Source organism: Staurois parvus, unplaced genomic scaffold, assembly GCF_062004578.1.
Source record: "Staurois parvus isolate SC_StPar_1 unplaced genomic scaffold, SC_StPar_1.0 ptg000363l, whole genome shotgun sequence".
Classification (NCBI taxonomy): domain Eukaryota; kingdom Metazoa; phylum Chordata; class Amphibia; order Anura; family Ranidae; genus Staurois; species Staurois parvus.
Genome location: NW_028318159.1, coordinates 37,914 through 55,612, shown reverse-complemented (window position 1 = coordinate 55,612; position 17,699 = coordinate 37,914). Strand labels below are relative to the sequence as shown.

Genomic DNA, 17,699 nt, shown 5'->3' with positions numbered 1-17,699 from the left:
GAGGTTGTACACGGGTGATCACGCAGAAGCGAGGTCAGGAGGAAGAACTTGGCAGCAGGTGGACGTTCCCCAGATGTAGCAGGTGGACCTTGGCAGCAGACGGATGTTCCCCAGATGTAGCAAGTGGAACTTGTCAGCAGGAGGACATTCTACAGATGTAGCAGGAGGAACTTGTCAGCAGGCAGATGTTCTCCAGACAGCAGGCAGAACTTGTCAGCAGGCAGGTAGCAGGGTCAGGAGCCAGGCCAGGGGTCATACACAGAAGGTCAATCAGGAGCAGAAGCAAGGAGCAAGGTCAGGAACAGGCTGAGGTTGTACACGGGTGATCACGCAGAAGCGAGGTCAGGAGGAAGAACTTGGCAGCAGGTGGACGTTCCCCAGACGTAGCAGGTGGACCTTTGCAGCAGGCGGATGTTCCCCAGATGTAGCAAGTGGAACTTGTCAGCGGGAGGACATTCTACAGATGTAGCAGGAGGAACTTGTCAGCAGGCAGATGTTCTCCAGGCATAGCAGGCAGAACTTGTCAGCAGGCAGGTAGCAGGGTCAGGAGCCAGGTCAGGGGTCATACACAGAAGGTCAATCAGGAGCAGAAGCAAGGAGCAAGGTCAGGAACAGGCTGAGGTTGCACACAGGTGATGACGCAGAAGCGAGGTCAGGAGGAAGAGCCAGGGTCAAGCACAGGCAATCAGGCAGCTGTAGGGTCAGTAGAACAAGCCAGCGGTCAGAACAAGGAGGAGACAAGACAAGTCAGAGGCAATCCGGGTTGACAATGGGAAGTCCAATAGTAACTAGAAGCACAGGAACACAGGGGGCTGATGATCATCCAACAACTAGTGGTCAGAGCTACTGTCCCTTTAAATGCAAATGGCCACCAGAACCTATGTGCCACCCAATGATTCATGCATCCACGTTCGCAGTCGTGCCGTGCATTCGGCCATGTTGAGTACTGGCGACAGTGCCCATATTTCTTTAATTATTCCCCGGACACTAGGTACGCTCGGCTCATCACTGCACAAAACCAGAAAACAATTACAACATCGAAAAGCTAGTAGTAAACAACAAATTTTCCTAATAAGTTTTCAGGAAAACAGATGAAAACAATCAAATAAACAAAAAAAAATGATGCTTGCTAAAGTTTGTATGTCTTTTTTAGGTATGGCCGTGGTGGCTTTCACACCCAATGTTGGGAGAATTCTCACCGGGGAGTCCATGTCTTTCACGTGTAACGTGGATTCCAATATGAAAGGAGATCAGAAGTTTTACTGGTACAAAGACAACGATGTGACAACCGAGACCCAACAGAGATTTACAATTCGATCTGCGAGCGTGAATGACAGCGGATACTACCAATGCCGCTCCAGCGTCACTCATTTGAGTGAACCTGTCAGGTTGGATGTTTCCGAAGGTAGGTAATCAATGCAAAACAACCAACCGTCTCTCTACTAGATGAAAAAAATAAAAAATAAAAAAGTACTAAAGGCGCAAGTAATAATCACTCACCACCCAAAGTCATGAATTCACTGGAAGTAACAAAGTACATCCAAAGGTTATAGAAGACCAGGGGCAGACTTACCATTTGGAAACTCGGGCACTGCCCGAGGGCCCGGGGTCAGTAGGGGGCCCCATGAGATGCCCCTGGTACCTTTTTCATAGGCTTTTTTGAGTTTGGGCAAGGACACAGGGGCCCCATGATCCCCTATTGCCCAGGGGCCCCATGAGTTGTCAGTCCGCCCCTGTAGAAGACATAACGTAATATAGTAGATGAAGTCCATCCAAAGCTAGTACGAAGGTGAATGATCGTCCACGGAGGGCAACCTCTGATTTGGAAAACTGAAGCAGGTTCCAGTATACATGAAGAAAAGAAGAGAAAAAGGGGCGCCTCTTAAGTGTAGACATTTGTTGAAATTTTAATTATTAAAAACAATTGGGCAGCACAGTGGCTAAATAAATATATATATATAAAATAAGTAATTTGGAAGCAAAAAATACGGATTGAAACTTGTAAACAAAATGTCCCAGAAAATGCTTGGTCTTCAAGTGGATCATTTTTCTAAAACGACTTATAACAATATTTTTACACTTCAGGTGAGCTCATCCTACAAGCTCCTCCCAATATCAATGAGGGGGATGACCTGGCCTTAGGATGCCACCATCGGTCCGGCATGGACTTTTCACGGGTGGAATTTTACAAGGACGGAGTCTTTATGAAAATTTTGGACAGTGACTCCGACTTCCGTCTCGGAAAAGCCTACAGGAACATGACGGGAGCCTACGAATGCACAAAGAGAAGGAAATCGTCTTTCACTTTTAGCACCTACATTGCACACGTGTTTGTCTCAGTCAGAGGTAACATCATGCTTGTAGCTCCTCATTGTTGAACCTTTTTTTTTTTTTGAAAGATGAATTTGGTGGCAGGTCGGTAAGACTTAAAGTCGGCATATCGAATATGGCTATAGGCTCAGAATACTTGAAACACTCTTGTAATTCATTATTTATTTAGTTTTTAGTTTGGAATGGAGTGGGGAAGGGTTCCAACCTAGGGTTCTAGGTCATCCTTCTCCCCGCTGAGGAAAGTCCCCTTTTCACCATTGTCGCCAACATGGAGGGATGGAAAATTCATAATTTATAGTTGTCACCAGAACAAGAGTAGAAGAAAAATCTTCCAATGGAGACCACCCTTACTAGTGTCTAAGAGGGGAGATGTCCTCCTACCCGTTCATTCTCCAGGTTGGACAGTGAGGAGGAATCTCTCCAACGAGACACCTGACAACCCTCCCACGCTCCATCCAAACTTTAAAAAGTTTAGTTTTTATATAGACTTTAAGGGTAATCGTGAACTGTCCCACTGCAGTGCTAGGGACATAATTGGCCCATTCCCAGGTCACACGTGAGGACCAAAGGACTCATCGTGGGGGAGTCCTAGGCCACATGAGCTTAACTATTGTCACGTTGGGGTGGGGAAGACAACGTCCAGTATTTGAAAGTGATTTACGGACCGGTGTCAATGTCTTTTTCAGAGCTGTTCTCTTACGTACAACTTAAAGCAAGCCAAGATCTGATAGTAGAGGGGGACAGCGTAGTCCTGACATGTCAAGCAATGCTAAACTCGGCCCTGAGCCCCCTCCGTGGCAAGACCGAGTTGCAATTTGCTTTCTACAGAGATGGAGGGAATGTGCAGCCATTCGGCACGTCCAATGCATACAAAATTGCATCAGCTCAGCGGAAGGACTCTGGGAACTACACTTGTGAAGTCAAGAGTTCAATGAACAGCGTGACCAGGATGAGCCAAGCACTTTCCGTTGACGTACAAGGTGAGATGAGGCCAAAAATGTTGGTGAGGACCTTCTCATGGCGGCTAAATGGTTAGAACTTCCACCTGGCAGTACCAGGGTCGTTGGTTCAAATCCCACCTGCCTGGAATTTGCATGTTCTCCCCGTGCCTGTGTGGGTTTGCTCCGGGTACTCTGGTTTACGCCAAAGACTCTAAAGGGGCGCTCTTTGGATCCCACGGACATTCTCAAGTTTCCATGCAGAAAGAACGGTAAAAGTACGGGCAGGGCGCCGGACAAGGCACTCGGGACAAAATTTAAGTGAAATGGTTTGATACAGAAATGTCATCCTATCAGATTACAATGTATCGTGTGTATGTCATGGTTTTACTTTTTTTGAATTTCCCGCTGGTTTGACACCCCCCCCCCCCGCGTCACGACACCTGCAGGGAAGGGAACCCAGAAGACGGATGCTGGCATCGGCCGGAGGACACAGCGGGAGGACAGCGGGGGATCGGAGGACAAGGTAAGTTACCCCATATGGAATAAAAATATATTTTAAAAATATTCTTCCCAAATATATATATTTATATTTATTTTTTAATATTTATATATATATATATATACATATACATATATATATATATCAAAATATCAGGTTATCAAAATACGGCCAAAGTCATTGCCTGAGCTCAATTGGCTTGACAACAAAGATAGGGGTCACCCAGTAGAGGACGTTCACCCGAGTGGAGAAATCCAAGTGTAATAGGCCTAGGACTCCAACGTCTCTATTGTTCAACTCGATAGAACCAGTGGGGCCATGAAATGTTTGGCCCCCGAAACCTATTGGATGTCTTTTGCCCTGCTTGTTGTAACCAGTTGAACGATAAAGACTTTGAACTTCGAGGGAGTTCCCATTTGGTGCCCTCGTAGACTTATGACACCTACTGACCAACATGGCTGCCAAAGCTGCTGTAGGTTGATGCCCTTGCTTACGCAGAAATGCAATTTACGATGTAAAAATTTTTTAAACAATCCAAAATTCTTTGTTTCCGTATTCTAGATCTGTATTCTACTCCGAGCCTTTCTGCAAATTCAAACCCGATTACGCAAGGGAGTTCTTTGGTCCTCACGTGTGACACAACACTGAACCCAACCAGGCAAAGCTCAAACTTGGAGTATACATTTTATAAAAACGGAAAATCTATGTTAAAAATGAGATCATCCACCAGATTCCGCACTGACCAAGTCGGCGAGGATGATTCCGGAGAGTACTCCTGTGAAGTTTCCTTTACCTCCAATAAAGTGGTCAAGAGGAGCAATGCGATGTATATTCTGGTTCAAGGTGGGCAAGGGATGGCTTCCATCTTTAATCATTTCCTAAATCTCCAGGATGGAAATCTTCCGATAACCTCTTCCTACGATGGTTATTACTCTGTGGTGGTTACGTGTTTGTGCAACCTGAAGCATACTTTTTCTCTAACAGCCATTTTTTTTTGGGGGGGGGGGTTCATACTTTTCACATTTCTTGTCCACATCTAATGTCAGCTTGAAGGTGGGGTTCAGGAGGGGTAGGATGGAACTCAGGTTGTAACTAAAACTCAGTCTATGTCATGTTGTGGGCAAGGCCTAGCGCGCCCATACACCAGGGGGTACCGCTGCCGGAAGACACGCTCATCAATGTCCGGGACCAGGGGCGGAATGACCATTCGAGCACTCGGGCACTGCTTGAGGGCCTGGGGTCAGTAAGGGGCCCCATGAGATGCCCCTGGTACCTTTCATTGGCTTTTTCATAGGCTTTTTTGGGTGTGGGCGAGGACACAGGTGCCCCATGATCCCCTATTGCCTGGGGGCCCCATGAGTTGTCAGTCCGTCCCTGCCAGGGACTAGGTGGGAACTGCAGTCTTGTGCAAAGTCTAACATTAGGGCAGTCTCCCGACTTATAGACGAGCTAACAATGCAAGTAGTATGAAGCTGAATCTCTTTTCCAAGAGTTGCAGTCAAGGCAAAGGGCTTAACTATGTTGAACCCACCAGTCAACGTACCTCTCTACCAGTAACAGCATGAAACCCCATCGGACATGTAGCACGGGTCTCACAAGTGTCCTATATTAACTGTTCCTGCACCATGGCTGTTGCTGAATCTCTCTTCCAAGAGTTGCAGTCAAGGCAAAGGGCCTAACCATGCTTCGCCCACCAGTCAACGTAACCTCTCTACCAGTAACAGAATGAAACCCCATGGGACACGTAACACGGGTCTCTCAAGTGTCCTATATTAACTTTTCCTGCACCATGACTGTTGCTGAATCCCTCTTCCAAGAGTTGTCCCCGTACTCTGCTTTCAGTGCTTGTGTTGCAGTCAAGGCAAAGGGCCTAACCATGCTGCACCCACCAGTCAATGTACCTCTCTACCAGTAACAGAATGAAGCCCCATGGGACACGTAGCACGGGTCTCACAAATGTCCTATATTAACTTTTCCTGCACCATGACTGTTTCTGAATCTCTCTTCCAAGAGTTGTCCCCTTACTTTGCTTTCAGTGCTTGTGTTGCGGTCAAGGCAAAGGGCCTAACCATGCTGCACTCACCAGTCAACGTACCTCTCTACCAGTAACGGGATGAAACCCCATGGGACACGTAGCACGGGTCTCACAAGTGTCCTACAATAACTTTTCCTGCACCATGACTGTTGCCCAAGGTAGGGGCCTTTGTGATGCCGGTCTACTCCAGGTTGCCACGGAAATGGACCACTAGGGAGGGAGCCCAAATGGCGCCACTTCATTACCAGAGGGTTCCCCACCTAACTAAGGCACCATGCCTTGACTGGTTGCTTGCAACTCTGAGATGAACTTGGTTTCCAGGATGGAAATCTTCAGATAACCTCTTCCTACGACGGTTATTACTCTGTGGTGGTTAAGTGTTTGTGTAACCTGAAGCATACTTTTTCTCTAACAGCCATTTTTTTGGGGGAGGGGGTTCATACTTTTCACATTTCTTGTCCACATCTAATGTCAGCTTGAAGGTGGGGTTCAGGAGGGGTAGGATGGAACTCAGGTTGTAACTAAAACTCAGTCTATGCCATGTTGTGGGCAAGGCCTAGCACACCCATACACCAGAGGGTACCTTTGCAGGTAGACACGCTCATCGATGCCCGGGACTAGGTGGGAACTGCAAAGTCTAACATTAGGGCAGTCTCCCGACTTAGAGACGAGCTAACAATGCAAGTAGTACGAAGGTAAACCTCTCTTTCAAGAGTTGTCCCCTTACTTTGCTTTCAGTGCTTGTGTTGCAGTCAAGGCAAAGAGCCTAACTGTGCTGCACCCACCAGTCAATGTACCTCTCTACCAGTAACAGAATGAAACCCCATGCTACACGTAGCAGACCTGGGAGACCATGAGTGTCCTATGTTAACTTTTCCTGCACCATAACTGTTGCCCAAGGTAGGGGCCTTCATGATGCTGGTCTACTCCAGGTTGCCACGGGAAATGGACCGCTAGGGAGGGAGCCCAAAGGGCGGCCCTTCATTACCAGAGGGTTCCCCACCTAACCCACGACTTGACTGGTTGCTTGCAACTCTGCGATGAACTTGGTTGCCCTTTGTTGAACCTTGTTCTTCAATAAAGGGCTTGCTTGACATTGTAGTACTGTGTACTTCATACCCCTCTAAGGCTTAACCAGGCCCAGGTTCTTGGTATACGCCAGCCCCGTTATGCACCCCTTTCAATAACTTCAGACCGGGCTTAAGGACGGATTTAACAGCCTTTACTAGACTCCATAGTGCCACGTAGTGTCAAAACGCAGAGCGTTCATTTCCTTCTGTAACCCTAACTGTCCATCAGTTGGCCCAGGCATACCTTTTAGTGTATGAGAGTCCAAGTATGGTGGCAAAGTCCTTTGTTGGTGGCATGGTCCATGGCTGGTGGCATCCGGGGATACTCGGCAGAAGTGGTCCTTATTTTGAAGCGGGCAGAAGAAGAAAAAGCGTAACACGCCAGAACACATGGGTATCCAGAACAGCAAAACCCCCAGGGCTCTGGACTTCAGCCTTCCCTCGAATTTATACCACAGGTGGGCTGGCTGAAACTCAAAAGCGCACAAAATCAGTAAAAAGGCTTTAATCCTACCCAACCCAACCTGGGTCTGGGCCTATCTAGCTAAGCCGTTTTCAACCTGCCTTAATGAAGGTGGTGCACATAAATATAAGCAGACCATTACATTTGAAGCATAGATCCATCCTGCCTCGTATCAATGGTTCAGGCTGGTGGTGTAATGGTGGGGGGGAGATTTTCTTGGCTACTAACAAGGTGGACCTTATAAAGTGGCCGGTGAATGTAAGACAGATCTGAGGCTAGCTCAAAGCAGGTGGAGTTGGATCAGTTTCAATTATTTTGGAGACAGACGCCTGTCAGGAGACCTAGGTGTTTCTGTCAGAGACTGCATCTCTGGTGAGAGGAACTTCTTGCCCGAAGGACTTGGAAGGTCGGGATGGCTATGCAGGCCTGGGAGACCAAGAGAGAGGGTCTGGGAGGCTGGCAAAGCTGAGGCAACTAGTGAGTCCAGGGAGCCCAGAGGAAGTCCAGAAGTCTCAGAGAGGGTGAGCTAAACCCATGCGAGGCTGGAGAACCATAGTTGGAGGCCAGGAGTGGGCCCGTGCATCACGTGTGGATGAAAATGCCTTGTTGATGTCAGAGGTCAGAGGAGAATGGGCAGACTGGTTGCTGTGACATTCAGATGGTAGGGTCAGAATTTGGTGTAAACAACTTGAGAGCATGGATCCATCTTGCCTTGTATCAACGGTTCAGGCTGGCGGTGGTGGTTTCATGGTGTGGTGGATCCATCCTGCCTCGTATCAGTGGTTCAGGCTGGTGGTGGTTGTGTCATGGTGTGGTGGATCCATCCTGCTTTGTATCAGCGGTTCAGGCTAGTGGTGTCATGGTGTGGTGGATCCATCCTGCCTCTTATCAATGGTTCAGGCTGGTGGTGGTTGTGTCAAGGTGTGGTGGATCCATCCTGCCTTCTATCAATGGTTCAGGCTGGTGGTGGTTGTGTCATGGTGTGGTGGATCCATCCTGCCTTCTATCAATGATTCAGGCTGGTGGTGGTTGTGTCCTGGTGTGGTGGGTCCATCCCGTATACCTCAAGAGCATTTCCTGTTTTGTAAAGAGAACCCACCACTAACCAACAAACATGATAACGGGCTAATCATTTACTAATTGTACAGTAGTCTTCCTTGGCTGGTAAGATTTGGTGGAGGTTCTCTGATCATTGGGTAACCTTTCTTTCCAACAGTGCCAGTACTTAATGCAAAAATATCAATGGACCCCCAAGAACCTGACATGACATCCGGGCTCAGCGTGACTTTCAAATGTTCCGTGCAGAGTGGCACCACTCCCTCGTTCGTATGGCTACACAACAGCAAGGACGTGGATCAGAACTGCCTTCTCTATGATGTAACTCACGACGGAAAAGGGCTGTTTATAAACTCAACACATCGACATCATTCTGGGACCTACCAATGCCAGGCCAAAAACAACTTCTCCAGCTCCATGAGTAAAATCCTGAGGATCAATGTTACAGGTAAGATGTTGTAGGACTTGTGGGAAATATGGACAGCTGTGTCTAGGACTGCTGATCCACAAATTCAACCAGGAAAGGGGTTCAACGCCATTGACCCGACTCTTTCAATTCCATGAACATTTTAGCAGGCACTTTCGACAGGCCGACAGTAGATAATGCTTTCATTTCATTGTGTTTTTGGTGCCACAAGTTTGTAAATATACCGGGCAAAGATTAATGTCTAACCAATTTTCTCTTGTAGAACCCATGATTACTGCAGCCCGGTCTGAGGAGGTGAAATGTCCCAGAACAGGTATGATCTGGTGTTCAGCATCAGTTGTAGTTTGGTTGTGGGTAAATGTTGGGCCCAGACAACAACTTAGTTTTGCTGTCTGATTTAGGAGGTTAAATATTAGTAGCTCTCCTAGCAGTGGGCAGGGCCGGGACAAGGGGTGAGCAAGGGGAGCGGCTGCCCTGGGAACTGTGGTGCCATGTAAGGTGGGGGGGCACCACAAGGAGATCGAGGGGACGAGATTTGTGTTGAGAAGGGAAATTTGGGGGTTGGCAGGGCGTAAGAATTGTTCTAGGAGGGGGAATTACGGGAGGTGGGCTAGGAGTGGTGATTTGGGGGATTTGTGTTGGGAGAGGGGATGGGATGAGAGGATTGTTGTCAGAGACCCCTGCCGTATAGGGTCAGAAATGTGATGTCTTTATTCTCAGCACTGGTGTGCCATCTTGTTTGCTTTAACCACCAAGTACTGCGCCATCGTTCATCTGGGAGGATGGGGAAGATTACACCGAACAATCAATGCTTGATTTCCGACGTGTTTTCGAGACCTCATGAACCTTTCCATATTCCTTTCTTTTCAGAAACCTCTAATCCATATGTGGTTCCAGCGCTCATCGTGGTGGCCTTGGTGGTCATACTTGCTTTAGCCGTAAGCTACCGGTATCGGCACAGGCTACCCATAGTAAAGTTCAGGTTTCATCAAGAGCCACTCGGCGGTAAGCAAATAATAATTTGTTGATTTTTTTGTTTATTGGTGGGGACTCCTCTGGGCGGTTCTTGACGCCCCCCAATTCATACACACATACAAGGGTAGTGGAGATAAATGGGACTGGGAAGTCTTGAGGGAAGTCTTGAGGGAAGCTTTGAGGGAAGCCTTGAGGAAAGTCTTGAGGGAAGCCTTGAGGGAAGCCTTGAAGAAAGTCTTGAGGGAAGCCTTGAGGGAAGTCTTGACGGAAGCCTTGACGAAAGCCTTGAGGGAAGTCTTGAGGGAAGCCTTGAGGGAAGCCTTGAGGGAAGCCTTGAGGAAAGCCTTGAGGGAGGTCTTGAGGGAAGCCTTGAGGGAAATCTTGAGGGAAGTCTTGAGGGAAGCCTTGAGGGAAATCTTGAGGGAAATCTTGAGGGAAGCCTCGAGGAAAGCCTTGAGGAAAGCCTTGAGGGAAGCCTTGAGGAAAGTCTTGAGGAAAGTCTTGAGGGAAGCCTTGAGGAAAGTCTTGAGGGAAGCCTTGAGGGAAGTCTTGAGGGAAGCCTTGAGGGAAGCCTTGAGGGAAATCTTGAGGGAAGTCTTGAGGGAAGCCTTGAGGGAAGCCTTGAGGAAAGTCTTGAGGGAAGTCTTGAGGGAAGTCTTGAGGGAAGCCTTGAGGAAAGCCTTGAGGAAAGCCTTGAGGGAAGCCTTGAGGGAAGCCTTGAGGGAAATCTTGAGGGAAGCCTTGAGGAAAGTCTTGAGGGAAGTCTTGAGGGAAGCCTTGAGGAAAGTCTTGAGGGAAGCCTTGAGGAAAGTCTTGAGGGAAGCCTTGAGGAAAGTCTTGAGGGAAGCCTTGAGGGAAGTCTTGAGGGAAGTCTTGAGGGAAACCTTGAGGGAAATCTTGAGGGAAGCCTTGAGGGAAGTCTTGAGGAAAGCCTTGAGGGAAGTCTTGAGGGAAGTCTTGAGGAAAGCCTTGAGGGAAGCCTTGAGGGAAGTCTTGAGGATTCAACCTTCGACTATTGCGGTGGCTTGGCGAATGTCGTTCGAAATTTCATTTCTATTTACCATTCGATGAATCGACGGATGAACAAAACCCGCGTAGACTATTATAAATTCTTTTGTTGGAGAAGAATTTTCCATCCTGCTCCTCACTGTGGTCAACAAGGAACATCAACGTGACGAAGGAATAGACAAATTAATGAGAGACCTGGTTTATGGGACGGTTAGTCAGGTTCAGCTGGTCTTGTTCAGGAATTTTGAACGTGTTGAACCCTCATCAGGTGACTTTCTCTGTACAATGAGTGTCAGGAACATATCAGGAACATACCCCATTGTTTCTATCCATGTGGGGAACTCCAATCACAGGCAGAATAGTCTCCTGGGCACACATGAAGCCGTCTAAATAGCTCACGACGAATCACGTGGAGTACCACTTTTTCGGCCTTGCTGCCCTCTAGGACCGGGGATTTCCTGTAACAACTTGAAGAACGCAACAGAAAGAGAGGGCTCACCAACCTAGTGCATCATCCAAAGTCATTGGAAGAAATCCAAATAAAAACTACTCACAAGTATAAAAGAATACACACTCATCACGCCACACCTCCGTGGCCATGTGGAACCATAGTCCAGACAAGGGGGAACCTGTCCCTGAAGGCTACCGTGTTTCAAAGGTAATTCCTTCTTCCCTGAGCCTACAGAGGCTCTGAGCCTACAAAGGCTAAGAGGAAGAAGGACGTACCTTCGAAACGCTTTAGCCTTTAGGGACCCCAGTGTGGTTTCCCCGTGTCTGAACTATGTTTCCACATGGCCACGGAGGTGTGGCGCGATGAGCGTGCATAGTATTGCACTTCAATCAATAGGAAACCTGCGTATCAATAAAAAGTTGTTTCAAACCAACAAGATGGCCGCCGTCTGCTCCAGTGTGCAATGATGTCACATGGCATGGCTGCATCCAACGCGTTTCGTCATTAGACGTCGTCAGGGGATAAAACATTCTACCAGCACAGGAACTAGCCTAGTAACATTAGTTTATTTTTGTTTTTTGTTTTTTTTCTCCTATTCACATTTCGGGGAACTTTGCTATGTCAACTTTTTATAAATTCACCCCAATGTTTTGTGTCATCTGTTCCAGTGTGCGATGATGTCACACGGTATGGCTGCATCCAACGCATTTACTCAGGGGCGAAAACATTCGACCAGCACAGGAACTAGCCTAGTGACATTATTTTTTCATTTTTTTTTGTTTTTTTGCCTTATTCCCATTTCGGGGGACATTGCTATGTCAATTTTTTATAAATGCACCCCAATGTTTTGTGTCATCTGTTCCAGTGCGCGATGATGTCACATGGCATGGCTTCATCCAACGCACTTCGTCAGGGGGAAAACATGCGACCAGCACAGGAACTGGCAAAGTAACATTAGTTTGTTTTTCTGTTTTGTTTTTTGTTTTTTTTTTTGCCCTTTTCACGTTTCGGGGAACTTTGCTATGCATTTTTTAAAAAAATGCACCCCAATGTTTTGTGTCATCTGTTCCAGTACGCGATGATGTCACACATCATGGCTGTAACCAATGCGTTTCATCATTAGACTTTGTCAGGGGTGAACATTGGGTGAACACATTCAACCAGCACAGGAACTAGCCTAGTAACATTAGTTTGTGTTTTTTTTTGCCCTATTCATGTTTCGGGGAACATCGCTATGTCAATTTTTTATAAATGCACCCCAATGTTTTGTTTCATCTGTTCCAGTGCGCGATGATGTCACACAGCATGGCTGCAGCCAATGCACTTCATCAGGGGTGAAAACATTCGACCAGCACAAGAACTAGCCTAGTGACATTAGTTTTTTTTTTTGCCCTCTTCACGTTTCGGGGAACATTGCTATGTCAGTTTTTTTATAAATGCACTCCAATGTTTTGTGTCATCTGTTCCAGTGCGTGATGATGTCACATGTCATGGTTGCATCCAACGCATTTCGTCATTAGACTTCATCAGGGGCAAAAACATTTGACCAGCACAGGAACTAGCCTAGTGACATTAGTTCGTTTTTTAGTTTTTTGCTTTTTTGCCCTATTCACGTTTCAGAGAACATTGCTATCTCAATTTTTGCGAATGTTTTGTGTCATCTGTTCCAGTGCGCGATGATGTCACACGGCATGGCTGCCATCAATGCGTTTCATCATTAGACTTCGACAGGAGAAAAACCTTTCGACCAGCACAGGAACTAGCTTAGTAACATTCGTTTTTTTCCCTTTCTCCCTATTCATGTTTCGGGGAAAACTGCTATGTCAAATTTTTTATAAATGCACCCCAATGTTTTGTGTCATCTGTTCCAGTGCACGATGATGTCACATGGCATGGCTGCACCCAACGCACTTCGTCAGGGGCACAAACATTCAACCAACACAGGAACTAGCCAAGTAACATTAGTTTTTTTGTTTTTGTTTTTTTTTTGCCCTATTCACATTTCGGGGAACGTTGCTATCTCAATTTTTGAGAATGTTTTGTGTCATCTGTTCTAGTGCGCAATGATGTCACACAGCATGGCTGCCACCAATGCGGTTTGTAATTAGACTTCGTCAGGGGCGAAAACATTAGTTTGTTTTTTTGTTTTGTTTTTTCTCCCTATTCATGTTTCGGGGAACAATGCTATGTCAATTTTTTATAGATGCACCCCAATGTTTTGTGTCATCTGTTCCAGTGACCGATGATGTCACACAGCATGGCTGCATCCAACGCACTTTGTCAGGGGCGAAAACATTCGACCAGCACAGGAACTAGCCTACTAACACTAGTTTGTTTTTGTTTTTTTTTTTGCTCTGATCACGTTTCGGGGAACATTGCTATGTAAATTTTTGAGAATGTTTTGTGTCATCGGTTCCAGTGCGTGATGATGTCACACAACATGGCTGCCACCAATGCGTTTTGTAATTAGACTTCGTCAGGGGTGAAAACATTAGTTTGCTTTTTTATTTTGTTTTGTTTTTTCTCCCTATTCATGTTTCGGGGAACATTGCTATGTCAATTTTTATAACTGCACCCCAATGTTTTGTGTCCTCTGTTCCTTATCCAGCTACAACAATACTGTCAGTGTGCAATAACTGTTCCGGTCTATTTTCAGTATCGGGAAAGCAGGATGAAGATAGTCTTTTGAGTTTGGACAATATTGACAGCTTCGAAAGGTTGGTTAGAACCTTTTTACGTTTTTTTTTTTTTTTTACCTGGTTTATAATGAAACATTAAAACGTGCTATTTATTAATTCCAAAAACACAATTTCCTAAAAAGCAATTCTCTGTACTACTATTTCTTTAGCAGATTTTCCAGTTCCCAGCAGTGAGACATAATGAGCTACTAAACACAGGACTCTCTGCGCAGGAGCATAGTCTGGAGAGACGCATGGTGGAGGGGAGGCTCTGAAGATGCGACTGTTACTTGAATGACTGTCTTAAAAATGCTACAAAATAATAACAAAAGCATTGTGAAAAGACTGCATGCAGCTCAATGTAATTAAATATGATTTATTTACACTTTAATGATGCCTGATGCTTGCCCAGACTAGATTATAGATTTTTTTTTTTTTTGCTAGTTAGGAGTCATTACTAAATTTGCTTTACGTTTGTACGGCGCTGGAGAACGTATTTTCTGCCGCTTTATTAGACTTTTTGGAAATTTTGTCGCCTATTGTGCCAAGTTCCAAGATTAATCCATGATTAGTGAATCCTTCTGTTGCTACCCTATACAGCCAATCTGACAGCCCCCCCCCAAAAAAAAACCCAGTTTACCATGCTTCAGTTGTGAATGAACACAGTGAGTGATTACTACTGATCACTCGTCGTGTTCAGTAAAAAAAAAAAAAAAAGATGACCTAAAGCACCCATGAAATCATATGCCAATCAATCCACCAATACACAGTATATCAATACGCACCTAATGGCCTTTTATTGTACTGGACAAAAAATTATATCAGCTTTCCAAAAATATATTTAATACATTAAAATATTTATTATATTGATATATTTTAAATATTAATAATTTCCTCTAATGCGGGGGTGCTAAACCTTTTTGAAGAAAGAGGACCACTTAAGTGATTTGGTAAACAGTCACAGGCCACAATGAAATGGTTCAGAATTAATTTTTTTTTCTTTATTTTGAATAACATATTGAATATTTTCCTCCTGCAACTGCTGAATGCCAGAGAGAGGAGGAAAAGCTGGCTTTCAGAGGTTGCAGGAGGAAAATGGAGAGGAGTGGTTCCTCTATATGTCGCCCCTCCTGTCCAAGCCCACATGAAAGAAAAATATTTTTCTCAAATATATTGACATATATTTGAAATACTACAATTTTATCCATATTCAATATATTTCAAAATATATTTAAATAAATATATATATAATATTTCAAAATATATTTAAATAAATATATATATAATATTTTATATATATATATATATATATATATATGTATATATAATATTTTTTATATATATATATATATATATATGTATATATAATATTTTATATATATATATATATATATATACACACACACACACTGCATGTTGAAATGTGTTTTTAAAAATATATGTTTTTTAAATATATTCTTCAGATTTTTTTTTAATGAAATACATTTTAAAAATATCCTTCCCAGATATATTGACATATATTTGAAATACTACAATCTTGGCCATATTCAATATATTTAAAAAAAAAAAAAAAAAAAAAAAAATATATATATATATATATATATATATATATATATATATTTTTTTTTTTATATAGTGTATGCTGAAATGTATTTTTATTACAAAATATATAAAAAATATTTTTTCAAAATACATTTCAAAAATACTGTTTGTCTACATTTTTTGGAATGAATTTATAAATATATGTAAATATATATGTTAAAATTGCTTTTTTATAGGTTAAAAATGCGTGTTGAAATGCGTTTTTTATATATTACAAAATATATGAAAAATATTTTTTAAAATAATGTATATATTTTTTAAATATATTCTTCAGATTTTTTTTAAATATATAAAAAAGTCATTTTAACATACATTTTTACATATATTTGTAAATATTGAGGCATTTAGTAAGAAACATGGCAAGTTTTGTAAAGCTGCATATTTTTTTTCACAATTTTTTTAAATTAAGAAATGTAAAAATGTGGGGGTTTTTTCACAATTTTTTTGTTACGTACTGTGACAGTACGTAAAAATAAAATTGTGAAAAAAACCCCCCAATTTTTTTAATTTCTTCATTTTAAATAAAATTGTGACCAGTGCAGTACAGCGTTATCGTGTGACTGGTGTGGTCGATGATCAAGGATACTGACTGGTGACAGTAAGTAAAAAAAAATAAAATTAATAAACTGTGTTACATTTTTAAAACATTTTAAAATATGTTTTATACTTTTTTTTACATCCCGTGTAACTGAGCGTCACCATAGTAACACTGTACTACTCTAGCGAGGTGATCAGTATTTTTTTTTTGACAGTATGTAAAAAACAATTGTGAAAAAACTGGCCCACGAACACCGGCCCCGACACGTCATAGCATTCACTCGGCACTCCAAGAAATAACAGAATCCAACTGCAATATTCTTGCACTGTCAAAGCCTCCACTTTTATTATCACATGACACACAGGAGGACATATCTTATAGTCATCACAATCTGCATAATAACACGCACCAATAATAATGTGAGCATCACAGCATGAACAGACACGTCATTTGACAGCATTGAATGAATACATTACCAAAGCTACGGGAAGATGGGAAGGAACAAACCCCATCGGAACCAAACTGCCCAGGAGGTCACAGGGAAGCCGTAGGCGTGACCAGTCGATGAGCCCATATAGCCTTGGCAAAAATCCCAGCATCAGAGAGAGCATCCTCTGGCCACTAAGGGGGAGGGGCTTCTACTGGCCTCGCCCGGACCTCCGCCTTATAAACCAATTTTCTGGAAGCTGTCCAATAGTGGGCTGGCGCCACACCCACCACAGGAGGAGCTAGCAGAAGGGTTCTGCGTGGATAACAGAGTCACGTTCAACCACCATATTACCTACCCAGGAGCGGACTGACAACTCATGGGGCCCCCGGGCAATAGGGGATCATGGGGCCCCTGTGTCCTTGCCCACACTAAAAGCACACCCAAAAAAGCCTATAAAAAAGGTACCAGGGGCATTTCATGGGGTCCCCTACTGACCCCGGACCCTCAGGCAGTGCCCGAGTGCTCGAATGGTCAGTCCGCCCCTCTACCTACCCCAAAACCTCTTCTCATCTCCCCCAGACTTAAGGATTTCTAAATTAGATGTCCTTAAACAGGTTTTTATTTCCGAAAACAAAAAACAACCCGCGCCACAAGAAACTACGTGAAAAATGTGAAAGTGAATGCTGCCGTGCCTCGATAAGAATCAACAAGCTTGATAAAAAAATCAGTGAAACAATAAAACAGCGCAAAACATGAAAGCAATCAAAAATAATTATACACAAATCACAATAAATTCTGTGGTTATAAAATAAAGGTCCGAACATTTTTTTAAAATGATAAAAAAATTTGTAAAAAAAAAAAAAAATAATAAAATGAAAAAAAATTAAAAATTTAAAAAAATGAAAAAATTTAAAAAATTAAAAAAAATTAAAAAAATGAAAAATGAAAGAAAATGACAAAAAAAAATGAAAAATGGAAAAAAATGAAAAAATGGAAAAAAAAAGAAAAAATGAAAAAAAAGAACTTTTTTTATCTCCTAATGTGAGGTTACTAGATGTCGTAAACACGGTTCATTCCATAAACAAGTTTAAAATTTTTTAAATGATAAAAAAAATTTGTAAAAAAAAAAAAAAATGAAAAAAATGAAAAATGAAAGAAAATGAAAAAAAAAATGAAAAATGTAAAAAAATGAAAA

General features: G+C 43.4%; 1 protein-coding gene across 1 annotated transcript in view; it reads left to right on the top strand.

Moving 5' to 3' along the window:
- Positions 1–14,325, top strand: part of LOC149456331 (Fc receptor-like protein 5) — a 41,401-nt gene extending 27,076 nt beyond the window's left edge. The window contains exons 9-17 of the mRNA XM_089685128.1: positions 1,154–1,405; positions 2,086–2,346; positions 3,018–3,311; positions 4,333–4,614; positions 8,556–8,843; positions 9,085–9,135; positions 9,693–9,827; positions 13,913–13,973; positions 14,105–14,325. Of these exons, the coding sequence (XP_089541254.1) occupies positions 1,154–1,405; positions 2,086–2,346; positions 3,018–3,311; positions 4,333–4,614; positions 8,556–8,843; positions 9,085–9,135; positions 9,693–9,827; positions 13,913–13,973; positions 14,105–14,129 (1,649 nt within the window). The 3' untranslated portion in view covers positions 14,130–14,325. The remainder of the gene's footprint in view (positions 1–1,153; positions 1,406–2,085; positions 2,347–3,017; positions 3,312–4,332; positions 4,615–8,555; positions 8,844–9,084; positions 9,136–9,692; positions 9,828–13,912; positions 13,974–14,104) is intronic.
- Positions 14,326–17,699: the final 3,374 nt, after the last annotated feature.